The sequence below is a fragment of the Protopterus annectens genome, chromosome 9.part0 (genome assembly GCF_019279795.1).
Source record: "Protopterus annectens isolate FY-2018-M chromosome 9.part0, PAN1.0, whole genome shotgun sequence".
In the NCBI taxonomy this organism is placed as follows: domain Eukaryota; kingdom Metazoa; phylum Chordata; order Ceratodontiformes; family Protopteridae; genus Protopterus; species Protopterus annectens.
In genome coordinates this window covers 1594053126-1594074310 of record NC_056743.1, presented here as the reverse complement: position 1 = coordinate 1594074310, position 21185 = coordinate 1594053126, and the positions used below count along the sequence as shown (strand labels likewise).

The following is a 21185-nucleotide window of genomic DNA, read 5'->3' as shown; positions in this document are numbered from 1 at the left end:
CATTGAAAGTTAGACATACATCCAGTAACTACTTCAGATCATGCACCACTAACACTAAGATAAAAAATACAATGTAAGAAGTAGATGAAACACTGGTGCTCTCCTGTTAAAAATAGGACTTTAAGTAAGTGGCTAGTGGAAATTGTTAAGTTATTAGGGAAGATAGAAATTTCTTCAGAAGTCTTAGCTAGTGAGTGGGAAAAAATGAAAGTGGAGTTTAAAAACAGGGTATGTTAACAAGTAACAGGAATTATTTAGAAGGGCTACCAAAGGTTAAAGTATTGCAGAATTAGGGGAATCTCCCAGAACAAGAAGAGGCACAACTGCAGAAGTGAAAGAGAAAATAAGGGAGTACCTGTATAATATGCATGAGGTTAGAATGATTGCTGTTAAGCAACTGTTTTTTGATGGTAACTCAAGAGCAGAAAAACATTTTGCACAAATATCTTAGGCAACAAACAGAAAGTAGAAAGGGGTTTTGCCAAATTTTGGCAACTTGTAAAAAGAAAAATAGCCAGAGATCCTGTAAGAGTATTAGAGATGTTTTGAAAATTTTATTAAAATTTGTATAAAGCAGAGTAATGCGGAAACCAATAAAGAGCACAAATGGAAACATCTATGGAAGACTTAGTATGCCATGGTTAGAGGGTTGATGAGGCTTGATAGTTAAGATAGAGGGAGATGAGATAAAATTGGGGACGTATAATCAATATGCAGAAAATTCTGTAGAAGCAGATGATATTCCTATGGAAGTTTAGAAACTAGGAGGGTAGAAAGTAATAAAGATGTGGAAAGTTTTGTTTAACAGCATTTTAAAAGAAGGAGAGGTGCCAACATCCTGGAAGAAAGTTGGGTGGCTGTAATACCTGAAGGCGGTAAAGACTCATCAGATCCTTCATACAGACCCATTTCCATGATTATAAAGTGTTTGTCTATAATACCTAAAAGAATGGTAAAGGTGTTGCCAAAATTGATAGATAAGGATCAGTGTGGTTTTGTGGAGATGAGGCAAGCATTTGACAACATCAATAGAAAAATGATGATCTAAATCGAAGGAGAATATAAGAAAGTATCACTGCAGTTGGTGGGTCTTGATGTAAGGAAATCATTCGACAGCGTAAGCTGGGATATTATGAGTAAGGCAATGGGAACATTTGCATTCCCTGATATAATGACAAGGTTAATCAGGGTGATTTGAGAGAGATCAGTGATGAATTATAGTGGAAGGATTCCTTTCTGATATGCTGTGCCTGGACAGAGGAGCCAGGCAGGGGTGTCCTCTTCCCCTTTTGTTATTTGCTTCTTGTTTAGAGCCATTGGCAAAGAAAATAAAGGACTCAGAAATTAAAGGATATAATTGGCATAGTAATCAAGAAAAGTTTGCTTTATTTGCTGACAATATTATTTTGTACATGATAAAAGTAGAAAATGACATCTCAGTGTTTTAGAATATTTTGATACAGTTTCATGCCTTTTTTAGATATAAAGGCTATAGTTGTAAGTTATGTACTCATGCATGACTTGGTTCAGCAATACTCATTTATGGGGACCGATAAAATGAAGTATTTAGGGGTATGGATTAGAAAGGCTTTTGTTACAGTGACTAAGGATATGTAGGAAGAGACTAAACAAAAGATAATACAAAATATGAGAAACTGAAAGCTCTTGTCTATATATATATATATATATATATATATGGATATCAATGTACAAACAGTAGAAATTTTTAGTCTTTTTAGTTTTATATACCGATCAGACATATTTTTTGTCAGCTAGAGGAAACATTGTGGGCAATAATTAATTCTGGGTGGGAAAGAGGGCATGGGAGAAATGGGATTAATTGATTCTTCCAGTAGAACAAGGTGGTTTAGGATTACTGATTTGAAATGGTATTTTAGAGCTACACAGTTAAGGCTCATATACATAACACAAGCACAAAGCAATAATTCAAAGTGGAAAGGGATGATGATGGAATGGGGTGGGGGTTCAAGAAATAATGAGAGAGTGGGATTTTGGATGCACATTCTTAAGGAGAATAATAACAGCCACACAGAATATTACATTCATAGAGTAGCAGAAAGTATTCTAAGAAATAAGCCAACACAAGAATGGAGAAAGGAGATTTTGCTGATGGGGATAATGTAATTACATTAGAAAATAGGCAAGATGGAGCTAGAATTTACTTGAGAAAACTGCAAAGGAACAAAGGTTTTGGGAGGGCTTAACTCCCAAGGTATTGGGAGCAAATAGAGAGCGAGAGGTAATAGAATGGGAAGACATCAAGAAGGCATTTGGACTGCAGGATAGAGACTGCCCTCCCTACCAGCAATTGATATCAGAGTATAGGCAAAGAGAAAGGGATAGAGGCTTCTAAGTGAAAGACCTGCTCTGACATTTTTTTTTAGCTGAAGCAAGAACAGAAACTTCTGTTAAAAATGGATAATTAGTAGAGAATATAAAATGTTGTACAATAACCATATGAATCAATCAATGGAGGTTAGAAAAAATTGGGAAGAGAGATTGAATAAAAAATGACAAGGGAACGATGGGAGGTCATATGTATGGCATGGCTTCCAAGTGTGGAATACAGTTTAGAAGATTTAGGATTTTTGCTTGGAAGCGTTTGCATAGTTATTTTTATACACCAAGCAGACTCCACAGATTTTTTCCTCTGCTAGATGCAACTGTTGGAGGTGTGATGCAGAAGAAAGTGGTAACTGGAAACATATGTTTTGGGAGTGTAATGAGTTGGCAGACTTCAGAATGTCCTTACAAAGTATTCTGTCAGAAATATTGGATGAGCAAATGAGTGTAACTAAGGAAATTATTCTTTTGAGCTAGGAGACAGGATCTGAATTGCCTAGACATAGTAAGGCCTTAAGTTTAATTCTGGTGCCTGCCAAAAAAAAAAACAATTACTACAAAATGGAAATCAGAGTCTAAACCAACTGTTTTTGAAACAGTGAATATCATAGCAGGGATAAAAGAACTGGAAGTGGGGATCTTTAGAAAACTGTATGCACAAATTGCATAAAAATAAATGGAATTTGTGGGAACAATATATTAGAGTGATGATCTGGAAGGAGGAGTGAGATTTAATGGAAGGCAGGAGGTGAGCAATTTATGTAAAGTTGGACTGATAGATGTACAAAGGAATGTATGTGATGTATAATGTATAACATATGTGACTGGGAACATGTTAGTGCTGTTTATTTTGTATATAAATGTATGTTTGTCTATGTCTTAAGTGATAATTCAATAAAGGTGGTAAAACAGTAAATGATAGGCAAGATGCTATATGAAAAATATAAAAGTGTGTGGGAAGAAACAAACAAGGAAAAAGAGGACAGGGTGGAAGAAAAAGAATATGACAAAAATGAAATTATGGAATAAAAAAGTGAGGTTGATAGGAAAAGAAAACAAATGGTATAATATGGTTTTAGCAAGCATTTTTTGGTTCTATACCCCTGGAAGCAACTAAGAAAGATGAAAAATGCAATAAAAACAGAAGAAAAAGGTTTGGACTTTTTTGTGAAGCAGAAGAATTTTTGTGGAGAATTTTATTAGTCAAGTTACTGTCAAAAGGAATATGAAATATAAGGTTTTGGAAGAAAGAAAATGTTGATATTAGTGAAGAAGAAACAGCAAAACATTGTTTTTGCATGCAAAAATAATAAAGAATTTTGGGAAAAGTTTAAAAAAGAATATTGACGGGAAACATTTAAGTGTATAAATATGAATGTGATAGCATGGAGAGTATGATAAAGTAAAGAAATGGATAAAGTACTGCTTGTGACACTACGGGTGCTGTGGGGAAAAGACATGAGAATTTGTTATACAACAAGAAAATGGAACAGGATAATGTATTAGCTGAAATAAGAAGTAACTATAAAATAAGAATGAATGAAAGAAATAGAACTGTTCAGTTAAGTTCTTGTATGTTAGTAACTTGTAAATAGTTTTAAATATAAATGTAAAAACATCAGTGTGTAAATAATTGATGTAATTTTTTTTGTGTAAAACAAATATAAATGTTTATAAAGCACCCCTACTCTTTTTGATAGGGGCCATGGAATCTTTTATACCCACCTGAGTTACTGCTAACTCATGGAAGATGGGACCTTAGTTTAAGGTCCCATCCATTAGGCAGTGCACACACGAGAACAGCTCTCCTCTAATGCTGCACTGTAGTGTCAGCAATATGGCTGCAGTGTCACCTGGAGTGAGAATAGAACCAACAGCATTCTGGCCTCCCAGCACCAAAGGAAATTGTGCTACATGTTGAGCCACTGACACTGAGCTGTCACTTCTTTCTGTATGTATTATTTTATGTATGCCACAGTATAATCTATATTAAAGACTTTGTTTATTGAGGTCTTTATTTTTGTATTCATGACGAGCTCTGTCTCAGTATTTGTCTTTATGTGCTCATTGCAGGTTCAAAAGACACATTTTTTTTTCATCTCAACATTAATTACGTTACCTTTTTTATCCTTCAGTTTACGTACATATTAAGGTCTTTAATATTGCACTTCATAGATTTCTTGCACTTATGATGCTTCTTGTATGTGCAGTTTATATATGATGATCAGTAAAACTTGCCTTTCATTTGTTGTGAGCTAACTCTCTCTCCCCATCCCCAGGCATTCACATCACGAAATACAGGGCGATGGAAAGAGTCTCCCAAGAAGAATGCAGTCAATGACCTCCAGGATGAGCTAATGGCAGTGCACTTGCAGGAAGCCCAGGCTCAGGCTGACATTAAAGAGCTCAAACTACGAGTTTTGGATCTGGAAAGTCAGGTAAGCTTTCATCCTGGTGTAGTGAATAATGATTGTACTTTAAAGGATATTACTGGCCAGACTAATGTGGAAAAAGACTCGGTCACTGCTGTGATATCCATTTAACTTTTGTCATATTCCTAAATCTGAAGCATACGCTCAGCAAGTTTAAAATGAAAACTTTCTCATTCTAAAAGGTTGGCTGCTGCATGCTTTTGGAATGGAGGGTTACAGTTTAACCCATATACTTACTTACCTGAATCATTTACATATTTAAGTATGCAGATTCTCTGAAGGCTATTTCTTCACAAGATTTTTGGTAAGTAGTAGATTCTGCCTTCTGCTTGGCTGGCTGTGATACTACTCACAGAACTAGTCAAGTCAGCCAAAGATAGGACTGCCAGTTTTTTTAGATGAACTTCTAAGTGGAGCATGGTTCTTAGCACAGCTTGCTTAGTTAAATTTGTTATCCTGGAGAGAAAATCGCAATACAAAAAAGTTGTAGTTGCTGAAGTAATGCAGTTATAACGTGTTTTTAAATACATGGAATGTTCTCAAGCCATGGCACAGAGGTAACATGATTGCAGTGTAACGTTATAAACAGGTATGATGAACAAGTAATGGCTAGTTACTTAATCCAAAGAGAAACCCATTTAGCAAAACAAAGCACAGTGCAGTTGCAGTGTGCTAATTTAACATTTCTAAGTACCTAGAGTAGCTTATCACTGAAGCTATCAGCTATGAGGTAGAGAAGAAACACAATATAGTATATCAGTGTGGAAAGTTTGTGGTGATTTAGGAATGTAGAGAAATAAGAAAGATGCAGGAAATATATTAAGAGCAATCGGGTACTTTGGAAAGAAACAGGGTGAAAAAAACAGAGCTGACAGGAAGATGAGCATGAAGAAACACAACTGTGAAGTCTGACTATCTAGAACAGGGAAAGATGTACTTTGAGAGATAATATAGGTGAATACAAGATGAGTAAGGAGCAAGTAAAAAATGGAGTGAAAAATATGCAAATACAATGAAATTCAAAGGAGTTAATCAGGAAAAAAGAAGAGGTGGAATAAGAACTAAGCCAAGAAGAAGTGAATGAAGAATGAAGGGAAGTGAGTAGAGTGGATGCTAGGTATCAAGGAAGAGTGTGATAAGGGACACATTAAAAGGAGGGTGATAAAGTAATGCAGTGGGAAAACAACTGTAAGTAAATAGAAGTTGACCATTTTATTCCCCTTGTCCTGCATGTTTTATAGAAAACTGACTGCTATATATACGTCCATTATCCTTGGTAAGCTTGGGATTTTTTATATGCTCTGAGCAAACTAGTAAATGCAGTACCAGCATCATGAGAATATGTTACTACACACCCTTTTCCAGCTGCAGTATGTCACACTGTTCTGTAAGCAATAATGCTCATCTTTTGGATATTCCTGCTACTTGAATTTGGTGCTACCTTCCTTCAGGCAAAGAAGGAGAGGAGTAACATTGGTCACTCACTCTGATCCACTCTAGCCAGTTCATTCAGCATTTGAGTTCAGTAGCTGAAACCAGGTCATTTGGGCCTTGTAGCTATGGCTGCATCCCTCTGTTCCAAAGCTGGTTAAGCAGAATAATTTTTCTTTATAGGTAAATATTTAAGCAGAAAGTAGTAAATAGAAGGTCTTTTGCATACTATTTATCCTATGGAAAAACAAATTGTGATCTACCATATCTAATGGGCTTGATGGGTATAAGAAGTGAGTACTGCTGACAAGACCAGAAGTTTTATTTCTGAGTAGACATTCTGTAAAGGCTAAAATAGGTAACCATTTGAAAAGCCGGGTCAAGCCATAGCTAGTCTTGTAGTACTGAGGTTGAATGGCCGAAAAACTGTCTTAATATACTAAGTCCGAGTTGGCCATTTCTCAGATTATTCCCTTTTCTCTGAGATATGGCAGTCTTGGAGTTAGCATATGTAAGTTCATAAGGTGTGTGGGATTCTAGGGGCTTTTGCCCCATGTAAAAATAAGTTTAAAGGAGAAGAGCAATATTTGAGATTCACTGTTCTATATTTTCAATCTTTTTTGTTTTTGACTTGTCAGCACTCGGCATTTCAGATGCTGACATTTCAATAGGGAGTCCTGAAAATCCAGTGTCAGTGCCATAGTTACCACTTTTTGTGAGCAACCAGAAAGAGTTTTACAAGTAGTTGGACCAGTCAAGATAAAAAAATGCTTGTGATGTTTATGAATTCAAAGAGAAGGGTGGAATATAACTCCACTGTCTACATCATAACTTTAAAAGGTTCAACGGTGCACAGGATTTTTTGCCAAAAGTGCATTACTCTCTCTTACATTGCATTGTACTAGTAAAATCAGGTCAGAATTGTCAAAATAATTAAACAGGCAATCCAATTAATTTTCTTATATGTCTAACAAATCTACATTTATATATTCATTTGCTGTTTCAAATCATCAAAGAATTTAGTGCAATATTTTTATGAACTTAATCTTGATGAACAATCTCAGTCTCATTAATAGACAGTAAATAGTGTCTTAATGCATCCAGTTTGAAGTTATTTATTTACTTGTTTGACATTTGTTTACTGGGAAAGTCCATCTGGGTCAAAAGTACCCATTTTCAGCAGAGGCTTAAGGAGAACTCTAGACTTAATAGTTTCAAATGGTTACTATCCGACATCTATGTAAATACACATTACTGTTTCTCCACTTATACAGATAGTTACTTATATAGGTTGTTTGTCATCATACATAGAATATTGGATGTTACAATTCAGTTGTATATGTGATTAGATACTGGGCTATATTGTTGAGCAGCATATATATTATATTAGCAGAGTATACAGATAGTATTACTGTAGAAAACATTGTTGTTAAAGGTTGGTCAGTATGTTTAGAAAGGAGGCAAAGAAATGTTGTTGAGAGATATCAGAAGAGTGTAGAGAGGTATTTAAAACAAAGTCAACTGTAAGAATATAAAGAAAGAGCGATTCTGAGTAGTATTGTAAGGAAGCTAGGTTGGAGGGTGAAAGGAGCTAGGAATATGTGAGATATAAGGAAGCAGTATTAAGAGAAACTATGATACTTTAGAAATAAGGGGAGGAGTGTTTAGAGAGAGAAACTTTGTTTACAACTTCAGTGTTAAATATGTAGGCATTAAAAAGACCCAGTTTGGTAAACTGCTTCACACTTTACCACCCTTACTGACTCAGTTAAAGTAGATTTTGACAGATGGCCAAACTACAGGATATCAGTCATTAAAATAAGAATATTGTCAACAATTTTTTTTTTTTGCATTATTGACAACAAATTTACCCCACTAAGTTTTCAAAGAAAGCAGTAAATTAGTTGTGGACTTTATATGGAATACGATCCATGAATTCATAGACACAGTGGGCAGATGGGTAAATATGTATTGCTCACTAGACCTTGTACAACTGTGTGGACTACCTTTATTTGTAAACATGGATCTGGGTAGTCCATTGCAGCATACAAGTCCCATCTCAATTTCTTGAATGGCGCACAGGGAAACCTAGTATCGTCGACACAATGCTTGTATGCTTGGGATGTGGGAAAGCTCTGTGTAGTTTTTACAGTACTACACATTGCAGCATGACTTAGTATAGTATACTGTACTTTCCTAAGTAACTACATGTAGCTTAGGAAAGTACAGTACAGTACACCTCCCTGAGCTACATTCCACCACTGTACGATATTCTGCCATCCTTTGTGAGAGTGATTTATAGAAAATGCTTCACTGTATAAGCATGGTGGCAGTCCAGGGGCCATTGCCATAGTATGACAGTGATGCGATTTGGGGCTGTGTAGCCTCCAACTACAGGAGCTCACCGGCTTCACTGTGATGGATGAAACAGGTTTTGTTGTGGTAGCAGGTTGCCTGCATTACATGGGATTCTGTATTTTTTTGCATGATGCTAATATGTTGCTTAGCTTTGTTACCAGGGCTGGAAGTTTGAAGCATTTCCAGCTGCAGTGCCTTTGGATTGTATGCAGTTGAATTCCCATGGACTATACCATCTTGATCAGCGGTATGCCAGTGTATTTTGCTTCATGAATAGCATTTCTGTCTTACCCTATAGATTTGCTACTTTTATGGATTACATCACACTTTGGTAAACCAATCTATGGCTTACCAAGCCTGCACCACAATGCACAGTTTTTATAAACAGTGTCTTAAAAGATACTAACTGAGTTAGCAGAAGCCATTAGATGCTAATGGGAAATGAGATTTAAAGCTACCCATCTTCAGACTTTATTATTCAACAAGTTGATTTATTAAGTTGCTCAAAATCTTACAAGTGTGTTCACATTCATAGAGAATGGACTCTACTTTGGTCCAGATTGTTTACAGACTCATTGGGGAAATTCAGTATTAATTTTAAAGTTGTCCCATTTATTCATAACTGTTGGGCCTATTTTAATAAACTTTCATCGTTTCTCTTCATATTATGGAAAGTTCCAGAATATTAATGTCAGAACTAAAAGTTTTAAGAAAATGTTATCACTGTCAGCCTCTCGCAAACAAGGGATGCCAGATTTCTTACTGGACAGGTAGAGACAAAAAAAAAAAAGTGAAGACCAAAAAAAAAAAAAAAAAGAAAGGGTCTTTAATGCGGAACTCCTTGCAGTTCTGCATTCAATACAAGTAGCTCTGTGTTTGGCAATTTTTGATTGGCCTATATGCCGGTGTACGAGCCAATAAAAAAATCGCACAGCGGACCCTCTTCTGCTCAATGCGGAACATCAGGCAGTTCCGCATTAAACAGAAGTAGCTCCATTTTACAATTTATTGATTGGCTCATATACCGGCATACTGGCCAATCAAAAAAACAAACAAAAAAAAAAAAAAACAAAGCGGAGGCTGTTTCTCCGGGATTTTAACCGGCAGTGTGGGACTTGGGATTGGGCTGCTGATCCCGGGACAGTCCCACTCAAATAGGAACGTCTGGCATCCCTGCCTAGCATCAGCTTAAATAGTATGCTGTCCATACCTTTGTTTCACAGGCTTCTTTCAGAATAGTATTTACTACCTACTTGCCTCTTATTGAGATCATGGAATTTTGACCCTCTCCTGGACTTTCACTTTCAGACCTTTTTTTCTAATGATCTGCTCATGTGCTACTAAACTTAAGTTCAAAAAATGATTGCTTCATTCATCTCTATTTCTGCATGGATGTTATTGAAAATACAGGCCATACCAGAATATATAATTGTAAGACTTGTTCAGAATGACTTAACAAAGAAACTGATAGCATCACCAGGAGATATATGGATAAGTTCATCTAGCTGCAGTTCTTGATAAATCATAACAGTTATAACTCTTTAGTTAAAGTGACACATTGTAGACTACCTGTGTACATACCTCTCAACCTCTTAGAGCAAAAAATCTGGGCAAAGACTAAAATGAAGGGGAGGACAAATAGGGACAGATTTCAAATATTGCTCTTACAAACTTAGAAAGTTGATAGAATAATAGGTTTTGCATTAGCATGGATTTTCTGAAGGATGTGGAGTCTTAAACTCAAATGTTTGTCATTATTTAATTACTTCAATCCTCAGCTATTTGCCAGAAAGGAACATATGTTAGGCGGAACACACCAAAAATATGAGGCAAAAATCTGGACATACTGCGAAAACCTGTACAGTTGAGAGGTATGCTTGTGTACCTTCCTGTACAGTATGTAAGAAAGAAGCAGGTGATGCAAAACACACTCTGAAGCTGTCATATCAACAAAATACTTGTGGTTCAGTGTATTTAAAATTGAAAATAAATTAAAAATTAATGTATGTTTTCTGTCTCTGCCCAAATATATGCTAAACATCTAATCAGAAGATTTTCCAGGGGTTGTTTTATTGTTGTTCAGACTTCGGCTTCGTTAATCAAATATGTTGTAGTCGAAATATTTTGTCCAGAAGTTATATGTGTAATACTCAGTGAAATTCTGTAAAATTCCAGATGATCATCCTGATTTGTGGAAAATGTAACAGTAGTTTCCTAAATGTATATTTTTCGGGAGTATTTATCTTTTCAGTTTCTGTTATACAAGTTCAAGCAGAGTGTGTGAAGATGACAGATATGCAGTATAGCAATAGTGTACATAAGGAAAGTTGGTGGTGAATGTAGCAGTCAAGGAAGTTGTATAAAAAAAGGAGGAGTGCAGGCAGGAGTGGGAGATAGAAAAAAAAGACCAGGCTAAGAAAAAGTACTGGTTGGCTAAAAGAGAGAGTAAGAGAACCGTCACAATGTCAGAAAACAAGGCATCAGAGAAACAATACAAGTTTCTGTAAAGTGACTCAGCAGATGACCCAAAGACGTTCTGTTGTATAGCAAAATAATGACAGAAAGGTAAAGATAGTTGACTGATGCCAGCAGCAGTCTGCTCACCAGACCAGAGGACATCAAGGGGCAGGTAGGAGTACTTCCGGAAGCTTTTGAATGGTGAAAACTCAAAAGAAGGTGTGCTGCCACATGTGCAGCTAATGAAAAAAGAGGAACGAGAACACACCATTGAAGTACTATGAAGTGCCCTAAGGAAAATAAAGTCAGGAGAACCTGCAGGTTTAGATGAAGTCACTGCAGGTACGAAAAAATTGTTGGGTGCACTAAGGGAAAAATGGCTCCTACGGTATGATCAAATTGTTGGGTGCACTAGGGGAAAAATGTCTCCTTCGTATACTCATTATGGTATGGAGAGAGAAAGGTACATCCTGGATGATGGGAGAATAAGCATTCTAGTGTCATTGCACGAGAACAAAAGGGATGTTCACAACTGAAGGTCATACAGCTACATTAGACTTCCATCGCACTGCACAAAAGTACCAGAGAGAGTGACTGATAAATGAAAACACACACATGTAGCAGTAAGTTTGATGAGAACAGCAGTTTGAATTCAAATCAGCTGCAGTATAATTGACTTGATGTGTGCAGTATGATAAGTCGAAGAGAATTAGATGGAGAAGAGGAAAAACTTTAGATATTCCTAGACTTGGAGAAAGCATCTGACAAGTCCTACAAAAGCTGAAAGCTGTTGGTTTTGGTTCAATGTCCAAGAAACATTGATAGAATTAGTGCAGGCTACCTACAAGAACCCTCTGACAGAAGTACAAACAGTGTTTGGACTTGTAGAGGTGTTGCCATTAAATGGCTATGCATCAGAGTTCATTTCTGAGCTCACTCCTTTTCATACTGGAGATGGACTGCATCATCAGAGGTCAGAGTGGGACAGATCAACAAAGCTACTGTATGCAGATGATGTGGCACTGCCAGCTGAGTCTAAACAGTAACTTCAGCAAATGAGAGAGTGGAATGCAAAACTGAATGCTATGGGATTGAACAGCACAGCCGAGACTGTGGTTAAGCAAAAAAAAAAAAGGGGGAAATCAGAAGAAGTAAAAATTGAGATAGAAGGAAAATAGTGGAACAGGTTAACAATTTCAAGTATCTGGGAGGTGTAGCTGAGGAGAAGGGAAGTCTGAATGACAAGGTCAGAGCTAGAATTAGAGGTGCTTTAGTCAACTGGCATAAAGTGTCAGGGGAGAGTTGTGGTGTAAGAATGCTAAAAAGCTGAAAAGTAAAATGTACAAAACAGTAGTGCAACTTATGCTTTTTAATACCACAGAAACCTGTGCAGCGAAGGTGGAGCAGCTAAGGAAGCTTTAGGTGATGAAGTTGAAGCTCTGAGGTGGATGGTAGGTTGCATAATGTGGGACAGAGACAGAAATGAGGACATCAGAGGGAAGCCAAAGTAGCCCCAGTTACAGAGAAGGTCAGAGAACAGCTTATGGTGATTTGGTCACATGTGCAGGGTAACAGAAATCAATTTGGTAAAACAGATATGGAAGAGACGAGAAGAAAGGAAGAGATGACCAGGGCATCCAACCAAGAGATAGATTGATTGAATGAGAGACCACCTGTCACAATTGGACATGTCTTTCTAAGAAGGTAGAAGAATAACTCTGAATCAAGAGTGGTGATGACAGTTGACATGGCACACAGATGCCAAGGAAAATGGAAAAAAGAGGGTTAATGATGAAAATGATCTTCAGTTGCCCACAATCATTTTCTTTATCTGCATCATCAACTTTATCTAATGATGATACAGTATGAAGTTGCGCTTGTTAATTGTTGCACATTGCCAATTTGGTGCCATAACATTCATGTTTGTTATTATATCCCTGCTGTTTCTGTTACATCAACTGGGAGTTCCCCTTTAATTTGGCCCCACATTTGCTACTTGGCAACCTGTTCCTGCTTATACCCTTGATTATTGTTCTCTGGTCAGTTTCTTTAATTTCATTCATTGCCTGATAATACATGTTAATGTTTGAAGGAATCACAGATTTCTGTCTTTTAGTGACACAATTTTCACCACCAAAACCAATAAACTAATCAACACACTACCTGCCTCCTTTACTTTCAGCATCTCAGTAAAAATAAAGGCTTGTCAAATCCCATCTCATCCCCTTTAATCTTCTTAATTAGAGTTAGCATCTGTTCTTTGAAAGATGACAGTACCACACATTCCCAGAAGACATGGTGCCATGTACCAGCTACCTCTTTCTCACATAACTGGAAAGCATTCAGTGCCAAAAGAAACATTTGAGCTACCTTAGCCAGTGTGTGAAAATACCTGTGGAAGCACTTCCAACCAAAAAATGTAAAATGCCTTGACTTAATAGCAAGATTAGCAGCTAAATGCATCTCTGCTCAACATTCCATTGGGATATTAAATAACAAATATGGAGGGTGTTGCTCATACACTTCTGATCCACAAGGAGTGAATGATATACATTGATGATACGGTTGGATCTTTTGACCTCATCTCCAGAAGAAAATTGAATATGGGTGGGGGTTGTCCCTGCACCAGTTATGGTTTTCTATTTCCTGCAACTCCCTGAACAAACCTACGTTTTGGAGATAGAGCCCCTGCACATGGTCAAACAGTGCCTTCAACTCACTTCAAGAAAAAGAACACTGTATTCCTTAGCTGCTCCCAGTATATATGCTGTTTCTTTATGGCTAGCCAACTTAAGCTAGCCTGTCCATGGACATTACCTGATGTACCTGTATGTCCCACTCAAACTAGACGCAATTTTGCCGTCCATGGGACAAGTTCCCTAATACTAAACAGCTGGCTAACTTTTATCTAAATATATGGTCCGATGAGACTTGTCTCTCTCCTGTTCTTCTCTTTATAGCAAAACCCAATTCTCCTACCCATATCTAAGCCACTCTTTTCTGTAGGTCCATTTCCTTCAATTTAAGGAGATAGTGAATTGATTGTAACACATATGCATATTTTAGCTAAGAGGCATAGAAATACATCTTCAAATTATATTATCCTAGTACCTCTTGAAGCTGAGGCAATATCAGCTTTTGCCAGCTGATTCTGGAAGGTTTTACATCCCAAATAAATCCCCTTAATTCCCTATCGAAACTTTTCCAAATCTCCTCCTCCTGCTATGTATCAAGGATTGAGCTACATACCCAGTCATGGGAACTGTGAACATTTTAATAATTTGAATTTTGCCATCTAGATCCAGGTTAAACATTTTAAAAGCTTTTGACTTGTTGTTAACCTTTTCTATTTTATCTAACCAAGTATCTTCTGCCGCCTAATTAGTATGCTACTTAATCCAAACTCCTAAATATATAAATCTTGTGTGCCCCCAAAGATAGGGATACATCTGTATCAGGTCACATGAAGGAGTATAATTAATTGGTAATGCCTTGGTTTTAGTGCACTTGACCATATGCCCTGAAAACTCATGGAACTTCTCCAAAATATAAAATGTTTAGGAAATCCCTGATCCCATTCAGTCAAGTAGATAATAACATCTTCTGCATATAGGGAGATCTTTTGAAGACTTCCCATCCTGTCAAATCCAATCAAATCTTAATTACTGATACACTCACCCAAGGGCTTAATGTTCATAACAAACAATGGGGACAATGTATACCCTTGTCTTGTACCCCTGCAGAGCTGGAACTCCCTAGAGACCTTCCCCCCCATTTTTACTGATGCCAAAGAATCTTTGTGGAGGTATTCAGTAGTAAAATTACTATGTCCAGAATTCCAAATCTGTTTACACTTGCAAACAAATAATTCCAATTAACTCTATCAAATGGCTTCTCGGCATCAAGGGTAACCAGCGTAAGTGCTGATTGTGTCTTCTCCACTTCCTTTGGAGCATAACATTTTAATAATATCAAATAATTGCCTACCCCTTGCAAACCCACATTGATCTTTATTAAGAAGATATGGGAGGAGAGTAGCCAGTCTGTCCACTAACATAAATATTTTCTAATCTTGGTTTAAAATTGAAACAGGCCTATAGGAGGCCTATGGAGGTGGGATACATCTTTCTTATAGTATTTTGTGAAATAACTCGACACATACATCTAACAGCCTTGACTACCCATGTCACACCTACCATATTGCCAACCAGTGATCCATTTATTGTTATGCCCATCATTGTAACATCACAAATCCCCTAGGAATGTTCCAAGATAATGAGTGGCACTCATAAACAAAGTTTGATGCTTATGTTGTTTTAACTTAAACAAGTACATGGAACAGTCGCTCAGTCTGTTTTACCTTGAGTTTCAGTAAATCCATGCTGTCAACCCCCCCCACGAAGCATAAGTGTAACAGGTAGGTTTTCAAACTCTCATAGTTGACCAGAAAAAAAAAGCAATTTGGTCTAAAAAGAATTCCACACATGCTGGATAAGAAGCAAGATGTTCAGGAAACTAACCATCTTCTTCTTGATGCTCCTCAATCTTTGCTAACAGTTATTTTGTGTGTAAAACATCTACCTGCTTAACTGAATAAACTACTAGAAACTTCAACAAGGTGTCTTTGTTCCTGCAACAGGGAGGATGTCAGAGAGAGCATCTCCTAGATCTGCTAGCTAAGGTGATTTTATTTGGATTAATCCTTTATAATTCTGTTTCCTATTGAAAAACAAGATTTTTTTTTTAATACTCTAGATGGAGGCTTCGCCGTAGTGGTCTTAGTGGTACTTGCCTCCTCTTCATAATCCCTAGTGTTTTGTACATCAGAAGCAGTACTGGCATCTGTTAGTTCCTGCAAGGCTTCCAGTGCCATTTCCAGTTCCCAAAACAGTTTCACCCCTGTAGGAAAATATATTGGAAATGTATCTGGGTACAGTAAATTGAATTTGAGTTTTAACTCCCTACAAAGTCTAAAAGCAAGAATAAACTTTGATCTTTTCTGCCTGGTTGCCAATGAGTACAGTAGAACCTCCATAGTTTACCACCTCCTTAAGTTGACCTAATTTCCATAGACCGGCCATGTACTACATGTACTCAGTGGAAGACTGACCTCTCTCTATGTTGGCCACCTCTGTAAGTTGTATCTTGACCACTTGGACTGTGATACCCAATATTAATTTACCTTCTATAACTTGACCAGATGAGTCCACTCTACACAAAGTGGTGTAAGGTGTGGGCTTTGCCCCTTAATTGTATTATTTTTTTTTTAGTATAAGTTCTTTTTTCATGTTTTATTATTACCACGTGTTAGATTAGGCCTAACTTCCTATTGTTTTTCACGTGTTGCTGAAGATTTTTTCAACATGAAGGACTGATCTGAATTGTAGGTACATCCTACAGTTACTGAAAAATTTTACTGTTAATCGAGACATGATGGCCCAAAGGAAAGAACTCAAAGAGCTAGCATTGAAGGAAAAGGTTGATCTACATTTTCTGGAAAGAAGCAGCCAAAGAAAGATGGCAGAACATTTTGGTGTTAGCAAGACCACAGGTAGCAACATACAAAAGCGTAAACATGAGTACTTGAAGAGATATGTAAGGAAAGCAGAGACCTATAGTGGAAAAGGAGGAAAACTTCCCTTGATGAAGTCAATAAAGCCACATTAAGCTGGTTCAAACAAATGAGGGCAGTTAACACCCGCATCTCTGGGCTGATGATCCAAGAAGTTGCTAAAAAATTTCCAGAAGAATTCAGAGTGGCAGATTTCCAAGCATCAAATGTTTGGCTCGAGAAATTTAAACTGTGACATGAGATCTCCCAGAAAGTCTTGTGTGGTGAATCCAATGAAGTTCCAGTAGAAGTTGTGGAAGGGGTTCATCAAAAATTTCCCGGACTTGTCCAGAGGCTTCAAAGATGACAACATCTTTAACACTGACAAGTGCAGACTCATTTTCAAGGCGATGCCTGACAGGAGCCTTGTTTGAATGGTGACAAATGTAAAAGCAGAAAACTTTCCAAAGAAAGTTTCACAGTTTCTGCTTTGCGCTAGCTCAGCCAGAGAGAAACTAAAACCCTTAGTGATTGGTAAATTGGCAAAGCCACACGTCTTCAAAAACCTGAAACCCAAAGACCTCCCCATCACTCGGAAATCAAACAAATGCACATGGATGACTGGTGCCTTATTTGAGGAGTAGGTAAGGGGTATCAACCAAGAAATGAAGAAGAAGAAATAGTCTGTTCTACTGACAGTAGTCAACTGTCCTGGCCACCCGCAAGTGAATCTTCTTACAAACATGACAGTGAAATTTCTGCCTCCAAAGACAACCTCAAAAATCCAACCTCTTGACCAAGGCATCATCAAAACATTTAAAATGCACTACTGAGCCCAGCTCCTGCAGTAGGTCATTACTAAAGCATAAACCTGTGGTCTGCCTGTAGAAGCAACTTTATCCACTGCATCAGTTAACGCTTTGGATGCTGTCCTCTGGATCAGTTCTGCTAGGAATAAAGTTCAGCCAGAAACAATACAGAAGTGTTTCAAGAAAGCTGGCTTTGTCACAACCCAAGAGCACAATGTTTTGGCCCCATCAGATGGTCCATCTCCCATGGCAGAATTCTAAGCAGTAGATTTTGAAGGTTTTGTTGCAGTGGATGATGAGGTGGCAACCTGTAATGAACATGATCCAGAATTAATTTTCCAAGCGATATTGACCGAAGTACAGATCACTGGAAAAGTGCATGAAGCAGTGGAAAAAGCAAGTGAGGGTGACACAGAAATTGCAGAGACTCCAAAAGAATAGCATGCCAGGCATCTAATAATGCAGTTGAAGTAATCTGCAGTGGAGAAATGCCCAGGTATACTGAGTGGTTTAGCCAGAGTTGAGAGTGCTTTCTGCACTTACCTTTGTAGTAAGAATAAGAAACAGTCCAAGACTGACTCTTTTTTTTTTTTTTTTTTCAGAAAGAATGATTAAACAATGGAAAACGTGAATGTATTGATTTTCTGTGATGTATGATTTTACTGTTTTGCGTATGTATGATTTTGTATGATGTTCTGTCATAAAAGCTGTACAAGAAAGTAAAGTACATGTACGTATCAGTACAGTAGGCCTAGTTCCTTATGTTGAAACGCACAAAAAGAGCCAGCACAAAGGTTAAGACAAGCAGAAAACTACTTTTATTGTGGCATGTTGAAACACAAAATAAAAAAACAGAGAAACTGCAAACCGGTTTCGGCCAATGTAATTGCCTTCTTCAGTGCAGAAAGAAAAAGTTAGAATGATGCATACTGATGTTCCTTATATATACTGAGAAATTTAAAGGGATATGTAACCAAAAAAGAAAAATTTTTTGTATGAACAATTCATAAAAACAGAAAATAGTGACAAAAATGAATATAATAATATTACATTAATATTGATCACATTAATCCCCAGTGGAATAGGGAAAATAAGCTCAGTTCAAACCCTAAAATACAACAATATATGTATAAATATACAGTATCAGCATACAGCTTTATCCACATTCATTTAGCCCAGGTTTGAACAAAGCACCCAGTTTTGTAATCCATAATGCTTCCATGTTATTGAGCTTTTCATGCCAGCCTGCCTTGGTTATCCTCGGCAGCTGAATCCTATCAATGATTGTAAATTGAAATTGGGCAGTTTGTTGAATCAAAGCATGCTTATATAGGGCATTTGTTAATTTTTTAGTTCTGATAGCACTGAGATGCTCACTTATGTGAAATCTTAGTGGACGAGAGGTTTGGCCAGCATAAAATGAAGTACATGTACAGGTGGCCAAATATACCACCCAATCAGAACTACAATTACCAAAGATCCTAATGTTGAAAACTCGTGAAGTGTTGGCACGAGAATTCCTTCATTTTATTCATATACCTGCATGCACTGCAGTGACCACAGGGAAAGGAACCAATGAGTGGATCCCCAAACAAGGTCATTTGTGTGGTTGTTGTAGAGTGAAATTTTTTATAATGTGTAAAGTGTGAATTCAACGTCCTACCCCTATGGTATGAAAAAGAGCATGTCTCAGGTAATATGTCAGATAAAAACTCATGTGCTCTCAAAATACCCCAATGATTATCAACAATATGTCTAAATGAAGGGGTATTGTTGCCATAGGTAACTGTAAATCTGATAGGTTGTGCTTGGGAATGAGTAAACGCCTCTTGTTCATGTTTGTATGTTAATAATTGAGACTGTGGCATATGTTTGACCTCCTGGATGGTTTTATGAAGTACTATAAGAAAGGGCTCAGCACTGATTCTTGATGTAATCCCACCTCCACCTTAAACAGATCTGTCACTCCCACTGCAGACTTCACCACTGTCACATTACCCTCATACATATCCTGTACCACTCTTACATACTTCTCTGTCACTCCAGACTTCCTCATACAATACCACGACTCCTCTCTAGGCACCTTATCATACGCTTTCTCCAAGAGCACGAAGACACAATGCAACTCCTTCTGACCTTCCCTGTATTTCTCCATCAACAGTCTCAGAGCAAACATCGCATCTGTAGTGCTCTTTCCCGGCATGAAACCATACTGCTGATCGCTAATTATCACCTCCCTTCTTAACCTAGCTTCCACTACTCTTTCCTATAACTTCAAGCTGTGACTGATCAGTTTTATCCATCTGTAGTTACTACAACTCTGCACATCACCCTTATTCTTAAAAATAAGTACCAAAACACTTTTTCTCCACTCCTCAGGCATCTTCTGACTTTCCAAGATTTCAGTAAACAATCTGGTTAAGAACTCCACTGCCTTTTCTCCTAAGCACCTCCATGCTTCCACTGGTATGTCATCTGGACCAACAGCCTTTCCATTCTTCATCCTCTTCATAGCTGTCCATACTTCCTCCTTGCTAATCTGTTTCACTTCCTGATTCACTATCCCCACGTCATCCAACCTTCTCTCTCTCTCATTCTCTTCATTCATCAGTCCCTCAAAGTGCTCTCTCTGTCTGGTCAACACACTCTCCTCGCTTGTGAGTACGTTTCCCTCACTATCCTTTATCACCCTTACCTGCTGCACATCTTTCCCAGCTTGGTCCCTCTATCTAGCCAATTGGTACAGGTCCTTTTCTCCCTCTTTAGTGTCCAACCTTTCATACAACTCTCCATATGCCTTAGCCTTCGTCACCTCTCTCTTTGCCGTGCTCCTGTCTACTTTCTTCATCTCTCTGACAATTCCACTTCTTCTTCTTCGACAGCCTCTTCCTCTGTATACTCTCCTGTACTTCCTCATTCCGCCACCTGGTCTCCTTGTCCTCTTTCTCTGTCCAGATGTCACACCAAGCACCTTTCTAGCTGTCTCCCTTACCATCTCTGCTGTAGTTACCCAGCTATTCGGTAACTCTTCACTGCCCCCCAGTGCCTATTTTAACTCTTCCCTTAACTCCATCTCACAATCACCCTTTTTCAGCCTCCACCATTTGTTCCTTTCCACTTACTGTGACAAAGAACTTTATTCTGAAGTAAAGAAAGACCATCGCCATTTTCTGGTCACTACAATGCCTTTGTCCTTCCCCTACAGCCCCTCCAAAACCTACCAGCCAGAGCTGCAGGACTGTCTTCTCTGATAAACTCAAGACATACTTTTATTTACTCTGTTAAAGGCGAATTCAGCCGAGGCGCTAGAGAAATACGTGTTGTGGGCTTGTTTTATTAAAACACTACTGAATTGCACTGTGACTGGCTTGGAGTTTGTGGTCTACTATATTTTTGAGTATTGAGAGGTGGTTCATCTAGTTCTATGGCCAGTGAATCTTATTAGGTGTTTCCTAGAGTGTTTAGAGAGACTGCAATGGATTTAACACAAAAATGAATTGATAATTTTTTAGTATCAATGAATGGAGCAGGCAGTTCTTCAGCAGCTCCGGTTTTACCAGGCAGAGAGGAGATGAACAGCTCAACGGAGACTATTACAGCAGTGCTCAATAAATGGGAAGAAGAAAGGAAACTATGGCTGCAGAATTCATTTTCGGAAATTGGAAGGAAGACTGAGGTAGCAGTTGCACCAGAAATCTGTGGGATGTATACACGAGTTGAAAAACTGTTATTTAAAGAAACCTCAATGTTTCTAAATTTACAAAGCTTGCAGAGATATGAGGA

General features: G+C 37.8%; 1 protein-coding gene across 7 annotated transcripts in view; it reads left to right on the top strand.

The window, feature by feature from the left end:
- Nucleotides 1-21185, top strand: part of EVI5L (ecotropic viral integration site 5 like) — a 2636797-nt gene that overhangs the window by 2160830 nt on the left and 454782 nt on the right. For all 7 annotated transcript variants that reach the window (XM_044084539.1, XM_044084538.1, XM_044084535.1 and 4 more), the window contains one exon: nt 4644-4802. In XM_044084539.1, the coding sequence (XP_043940474.1) occupies nt 4644-4802 (159 nt within the window). The remainder of the gene's footprint in view (nt 1-4643; nt 4803-21185) is intronic.